At 40.3% G+C, this 7,500-nt stretch overlaps 1 protein-coding gene and 1 pseudogene across 1 annotated transcript in view; one reads left to right on the forward strand and one right to left on the reverse strand.

Annotated features, from left to right (window-relative positions):
* The window catches only part of SNX4 (sorting nexin 4), a 60,312-nt gene that overhangs the window by 2,336 nt on the left and 50,476 nt on the right, over positions 1–7,500 (forward strand). The window contains exons 2-3 of the mRNA XM_008577452.1: positions 3,029–3,164; positions 3,240–3,389. Of these exons, the coding sequence (XP_008575674.1) occupies positions 3,029–3,164; positions 3,240–3,389 (286 nt within the window). The remainder of the gene's footprint in view (positions 1–3,028; positions 3,165–3,239; positions 3,390–7,500) is intronic.
* On the reverse strand, positions 285–615 carry LOC103594246 (annotated as a pseudogene).

Genomic DNA, 7,500 nt, shown 5'->3' on the forward strand with positions numbered 1-7,500 from the left:
GTGAGCGGGAACCGGTCTGTATGTGGGATCCGAACCCTCGGCGGGAGCGCCGCCGCGCTCCCAAGCGGCGCACTGTAGCAGTGCGCCACCGGGCCGGCCCCACAATTGCATTTCAATACAAATTTTGTTTAAAACAGTGGGTCTTATGCTTAAAAATACAGAGAAATCAACTGGAAAATTTGTTAAACTGGAGGGTTTTGGGTGGCATCCAGGAATTTACATTTCCTTTTTTGTTTTTCCCCCAAGAACACACATCCACTTTTATTTATTTACTTTTCATTCATTTAAATCCTTGAGGGGTACAGCATCACACGGATTCTGTGTCCAGTGGCCTTAGCAGGAAGATTGCTTTGGAATTTGGCACAAACCATGCCACTATTTCTATGTGTACGAATTACCTTTCTCTCGATTATCTGGTTTTGTTTGGTTTCCTTCCAGAAGTCACTGTGTTATTCTTTGCTTATGCACTTAAGCTCATCTCTTGCCTGAGTAGAATTCAGTTTCATTTTGGGCATAAACACCTTCAGTTTTAAGAAGAGCTGTGTGCTACCTTTGGTTCCTCAGATCCTGCTTATAGCCAGCAAAAACGGCCTTGGACCACAGCCTTTCAGACATGTTTGCCATTTAGAAGTCCTATTCCCAGCAGGCCTCCATGGCTACATTTTTTATTTAAAGCTCCGGGTGTCCATATGGGCCATGGACCATGATTTCAATTGTTATCTTTTAAAGTACAAAAGCTTTACATCTTAAGATAGACAAATTATTTCTTTTTTCTTTATGATTTGTGTTTTCACTGTCTTAAAAAATTCTTGCCCTACCCTCATCACATAGACATTGAATTTGAGAAATACTGATTTTGAATAGATTATTTTGTAAGAATAGTATCCTTAAGATTAACTGATCTTCAACAACCACAATCCTCAAATTTCTTCATTTATTAATGTAGTATTCTTTCTGTAATTCAGTGTTATAGACAGTCGTGGACGATATGAATATTATTGAGTCTTCATATTAACTAAAATTTGAATTTTTATAATGTAGCTTATCTACCTACCTTTTGAATACAAGTAGAAAGGCCATTTAGCAATTGTCTATAGTGTGATAATTTAGCAGGCTAAGATTGAGTAAGGCTGAAGTCACTGGTTTTTAATTCCCCCAGAGATTTTGTGTCTGTTCCTGTTCATAGCCTATTATATCTTTTAAAATAGGTATAAGAAGATATCTCTTTTAGAATAGGAATTCCTCAATGGCTTGAGAAGCAGTATGCTGTCATTACTTATTTCTTCCAATTCCAAAATAGGGCTAATGATAATATCTACTTTGTTATGAGGGTTAAATTAAATGTTGCATTAAAACAATTATGTGCTATTGAGTGTTTGTTGAATGATTGGATAAATGGGTAGTTTTGGGGTCCAGTGAAAGCTTTCTCTGTGCTTTTAGTCAATTTCTAATGACCAGACTGTGCCTAGAGACTTAGGCCCCCCCACCTTTTTTTTTAAATATACTTACGCAGGTCTTCTATCAGTCTTATAGGTGTCCTGCTTAGAGGCTTTATTTATCTACTTATTAGCAAGGTGTGGGGTTTTTTTGTAGTTATTTTGAATAATTTGAAATTTATGTTGTCAGAATAATTTTAAATATCCCGTTTATGATTTTACTGTTAACTTTCTCCCAACTCTAAGTTGAACTTTTATGTGGATGGGACGTGGCATTGCCTGCCAGCTCTTTATAGTTAAAGATAAGACTAGACATTTCCTTTCTCATATATTTCTTGTCTAGTTTTATCATCTCTCATGGTCTCATAGAATAAGCGAGGAATAGTCCATCTTTTTTATAATTTTTGGAAGAGATTATATAAAATAGAATTATTTGTTACTTGAAAGTTCAGTAGAATTTTGCTGTAAAACCATCTGGGCCTTAGGTTTTTTGTGAGTGCATGAAAAATTTTAAACTACTGATATAATTTCTTTAATGACTTTAGGAATATTAAGACTTTTTGTTTTCTTGAATCTATCCATTTGTCACTTTTCTGCATTCTGGGTAATTTCTGCAGCTCCATTTTAGAATTTACTAATTTTCTCCCATCTGCTGTTAAACTCACCAAGTGAGGTCTGTTTCCAACAGTTTTTCATTTCGGAGGGTTCTGGTTTTCATCATGCCTTATTCTTTATAGTTTCTTTTTTTTTTTTTTTTGTCTTTTGTCTTTTTCCGTGTCCGGCAACGGATCGCAACCCTCAGTGTTGCCCCGTACCGGACCGGGGACCGGCAACAGGATCGCAACCCTCGGTGTTGCTCCCGCCCCTCGCTCAGCCAGTGAGCGGGAACTGGTCTGTATGTGGGATCCGAACCCTCGGGCGGGAGCGCTGCTGCGCTTCCCAAGCGGCGCACTTATCCAGTGCGCCACCGGGCCGGCCCTAGACATTAATTTTTTTGACTCCTCTTCCCACCCTTACAGAGCTAATTAATATTTTGCTCTTGTGTGTATTTCCTGATACCTGGATTCATTTGATTCATTTATAACCTTAATTGAGGTTCCATGGTGTTTTGGTCTTTGTCGTCAATGCTATTGTCTCATTGTGGCAGAAGTGAAGTTAAAAATACTTTTTTTTAATGAAAGACTGAGCCAGATTTTACCATATTGTAAAATCAATTATTATACTTTGAGGCTTTTAGAATGTTCCTAATACAACTATTTCTCTTGAGTTTAAATAGGTTTTCTATAACAGAAAGAAAGGGATTAGGAGTGAGGGCTTTGGGATCAGATAGATCCAAGTGTTCTGCCCATAGATCTTCGTGATTACAGGCAGAACATATACTGTGCAGCTGCTTCCTCATCTGTGAAATGGGGAAATAAATCCCTGCTTCACAGGGTTGCTGTTAGAATTAAAGAAAATACATGAAAAGTTTTTTTACTTAATATCTAGTTGATAAACATTCAGTAAATAGAGATAAATTTTAAAGGAGAATGTGTTGATGTGTGTGTATTTTTATTTCTAAAAAATCGTCCAAATGCTCTATTCCTTTTCAGGTCAGTTGAACATACTGATGGCCAAAGTGTCCTAACAGACTCCCTATGGAGGCGATATAGTGAATTTGAGTTGTTGAGAAACTACCTTTTAGTTTACTATCCACATATTGTTGTGCCACCTCTACCGGAAAAACGGGTAAGAAGTGAAATGGCTGTAGTTTAGAAGTATTTAGCATTGAGACTGTTCTTAATGATTGTTTTGTTTACCTAGGCAGAATTTGTTTGGCATAAACTCTCTGCTGACAACATGGATCCAGATTTTGTGGAAAGACGACGTATTGGTTTAGAAAACTTTCTCTTGAGAGTTGCTTCACATCCCATCCTTTGTAGAGACAAAATCTTCTATTTGTTTTTAACACAGGTATTTTTCTTTTATTTAGTCTTTTTAGAATATTTATTTGATTTGGGTTTTTTTTCTTTTAAACTGTGCAATGCTTATACTCAAGTACCTTTTTGGAATAGCTTTGTTAATTTATGTGCAATTTATTGGGGGTTTTTTTGTTTTGAATTTCAGATTATTGGATTATATCATTCTTTTGGCTAATATTTTCATACTTAGAGTACTAAAGATAGTACTTTTTGGTATCACTTAAATGATATCAAAATTAGTCTTTAGGTTTTTGAAGCCCAGATCTGTAAAATCTTGGGTCCACCTTTTGGTAATCTTTTGGAATCTGCATTGTATTTTTTTTTTTTTCCTTTTTGTCTTTTTTCGTGACCGGCAACGGATCGCAACCCTCAGTGTCGCGCCCGTACCGGACTGGGACCGGCAACGGGATCGCAACCCCTCGGTGTTGCTCCCGCATCTCGCTCAGCCAGTGAGCGGCCGTTCTGTATGTGGGATCCGAACCCTCGGCGGGAGCGCCGCCACACTCCCAAGCGGCGCACTGTAGCAGTGCGCCACCAGGCCGGCCCTAAAAATGGTCTTAATTTCTCAGCCTTGTACTGTTGCTTCTTATTACTCTGTTTTATTCCCTACTATTATTCTGTACTGTCCTCCATATGTTTAGTTCTACTAACACACTCTATTTCCTTCTAGTCGTTTCTCATGTTCTTCCCTTCATTTGGAGGGATTTCATCCACCGTTTTTGGCTATTACCTTTCTTCAAGGCCTAATTAAAATGCAAAATAGTTTCTGTGGTCATCTCTCCCTGAACTCTCCTAGCACAGATTTACTTTGTAATTATTTTGCATGTCCCAATTTTAGTGGGTTACAATCTACCCCAGGGTTTAGTTTTTTTTCTTGTATCCCCAAAGGACATAAGCCACTGCTAGCTCCATAATGTGTACACTGAACATTTACTTAATAACAAAAATAACCTCAATTTTTCTTTTGTTATAACATTACATCATTAAAATGAAGACTTTAGTTTTTTAACTAAAAATTTCTAGATTGTAGCCTAAGGATTAAGCATAATTTATAGTTTTAAAATTTTTTTATTGTATACATATAATTCTTTAATGTTATATTTCCCTTGATAATGTCTTGGTTGTATATTCCCTGAGGGAATTTAGAGAAAAGAAATTTATTCATAACAAAGAATTCATCAGTGTTCAGATGTGGGCTCATTGCTGTACATATTGATTTTGGGATAGTTCTAACTCCCTGATCTTCTATCACATTTGAAAACTTCACCTGAGCAGTATGTTTCCTCCCCCAAAGTCTTTTACATGTTTATTTGAGTAGTTTACACATTGCATGTAGGTAATATTAACTAATTTTATCATTAATAATGTGGATTACTGACATTTAAGAGTGTTACAACTGAAATGGTAGTTACATAAATATAATAAAAATCACTTAAAATATCTTGATTACAATGACTGAGAGACGTTGTGAGTTTGAGATAATATGATTTTATTCAGAGTGTAGTACTGAGGCAAACAGCATTTCATAATCAGAAAATGTTGTTGAACTTTTGGTAGGAAGACTCTAAAAATGCTGATGACTTTTTGATGCACAATGAACATTATATTTCAATTAAACAGTGTAATAATTATTACATAGAAACTCAATGTAGTTAATCAGGAGAGTTTTACTTCAGACAAGACCAGGAGTGTTCAGGGTGGGATGGCTGTAGGACAGAGTTTTATTTCAAAGGAAGGAAATTAGCATTCATTTATAATGGAGAGCCTAAATAGTAAAGGTACAATTGCTACTTGAACTGACTGAAGATGATATTTCACCCTAGACCTCCTGTACAAAATTAGTAACCAGAGCATACGTCAAAGCATGCCAGAGTTCAGACCCAGTGAAAATTCGGGCTACTCGGAAGTCTTAGTAGTCGATATAGTAGTAGTAGAGACTTAATATTTCTATAACTTTCACTTCGTGCCACGCTAAGAGCTTTATGTAAAGTAACTTTGTAAATCCTCACAGCAACACTATATAGTTTGTATTATCTCCTTTTCACACATGAGGAAACTAAGACAACTTGGTCCAAGGTCATGTAAACAATAAATGGTGAAAGATGAAATGGTCTGCAAAGCCTATGTTTGTAAACATCATGCTGTAAAGGGGCAAAAAAGAAGTCCACAACATAAGGGAAATTGTTTAAATGAAGAAACTGAGAGAGAGAATTTGAAAATAGCTTTACACGGACAAGAAGATGTTAGAATATTTTGATCTTCTGCTTCTAGTTAGTCTGGGGGATTTTATCATGCTTCATCTAACCATTTGTAATAACCCCAAGAATGTTAAAATATTTTTTTTAAAAGAATGTTAATTTTTTTTGTATTTTTTTGTATTTTTTTAACTTTTTTTTCACTTTTATTTACCTACTTATTTTTATTTAATCAAAATTGATTTATACATATCTTGGGGGTTCAACACTGAGATATGTTGATCAAATTGATATTACTAGTATATATATTGTTACAAATCATAATTATTCTTTATGCATCTTGACCAATCCCTTCCCATCCCCCTCTCCTTCCCCCTTTCCTCCTCTAATCACCCAAGATTTTTTCTCTCCCTCTTAAAGAATAATGGTTACTCTATTGATTTGCTGCCCAAATGATCTGTCCAATGCTGAGAGGCGTGATCAGGTCCCCCAATACTATCATAGAGCAGATGTCTCTTCCGTCACTATGAAATGGGCTCTGTGGAGACAGACATCCTCCTCCTTTCTTTATCTCTGCTGGTGACTCTCCTTATGTCAACTCACTCCAGTGGCTGGCGGACCATCCGGCGTGGTGGTTGTGGCATCTAGCTGCCTTTGCGGTAGCCATGGTTATCATGGTGGCTGAGGTAGGCCACCCACATGGAGGAGATATTTTTGGCCTGCTTCATGGTGCTGGCAGTGTGCCTGGTTGTGGAGAGTGTCTACTCCCCAGTTCCATTCCCTGGTCCCCAAGTGGGTCCCAAGGCACTGGCACAGTGTGCCTGGTTGTGGGAGAGGGTCCGGTCCCCTTCTCCATATCTTGGGCCCCCAGGCAGGGCCCTGATGCGCTATCATGGTGTACCTGGCTGTGGGAGGGTGGGTCAGGTCCCAGCTCCTTACCCCGGGTTCCTGGGCAGGCCCCAAGGTGCTGGAGTGGTGAGCCTGGTTGTGGGAGGGGGATCCAGTCCCCTTCTCCATGCCCCAGGTCCCTGGGTGGGCCCTGAGGCACTGGTGTGGTGAGCCTCATTGTGGAAGGGGGGTCCAGTCCTCTCCTCCATGCTCCAGGTTCCTGGGTGGGCCACAAGATGCTGGAACAGTGTGCCTGGTTGTGGGAAGGGGGTCCAGTCCCATTCTCCATGCGTTGGGTCCTTGGGCAGGACCCGAGGTGTTGGAGTGGGGTGCCTGGTTGTGGGAGGGAGGTCTGGTCCCCTTCTCCATGCCTTGGGCCCCCAGGCAGGATCTGAGGCACTGTCACAGCATGCCTGGTTGTGGGAAGGGTGTCTGGTCCCTGGCTGCTAGCCCTGGGTCCCCAGGCTGGCCCCTAGGGGATAGGCAGTATGCCTGTATGTGGGAGTGGGGTCCAGTCCCCAACTCCAATCCTCTGGTTCCTGGGTGGGGCCCCGAGGTGCTGGTGGTGTGAGTCGTTGTGGGCAGGGGTCCTGCCCCTGGCTCCAGACCTCATGTCCCCTGGTGGGCCCCAAGGCATTGCTGGTGTGCCTGGGCCAGAACTAAGTTTTTGTCCTTTGCTTGCTTCTAACATGGGGGAACTTCCTGTGGGAACCAGTACATGAGCTGTGTGGTTGACCTAAATCGCTGCTCTGCTGCTGTTTCCCTAGGGAGGATTTTTTGTGCAGCTCAGGGTTTAATGGTTGACCTTATAGGTACTTCTGGCTCTCTAGATACTTGTACACCTGGGTTGTGTAGAAACTCTGATCTGGGCCTGAGTTTTTCAATCAAACTGCACCTCATGCAATTCTGCATTCTGACCAGTCTCCTCTGAGCAGTCCTGTGCTCATTGGGGGGTGGATCGGCTGTCCTTGCTGTGTCCCACTGTTTTCCCTGTCCCCGCTGCCGCCCATGGTCCAAACA

This window comes from Galeopterus variegatus, unplaced genomic scaffold, assembly GCF_000696425.1.
Source record: "Galeopterus variegatus unplaced genomic scaffold, G_variegatus-3.0.2 Scaffold1514, whole genome shotgun sequence".
NCBI lineage: Eukaryota > Metazoa > Chordata > Mammalia > Dermoptera > Cynocephalidae > Galeopterus > Galeopterus variegatus.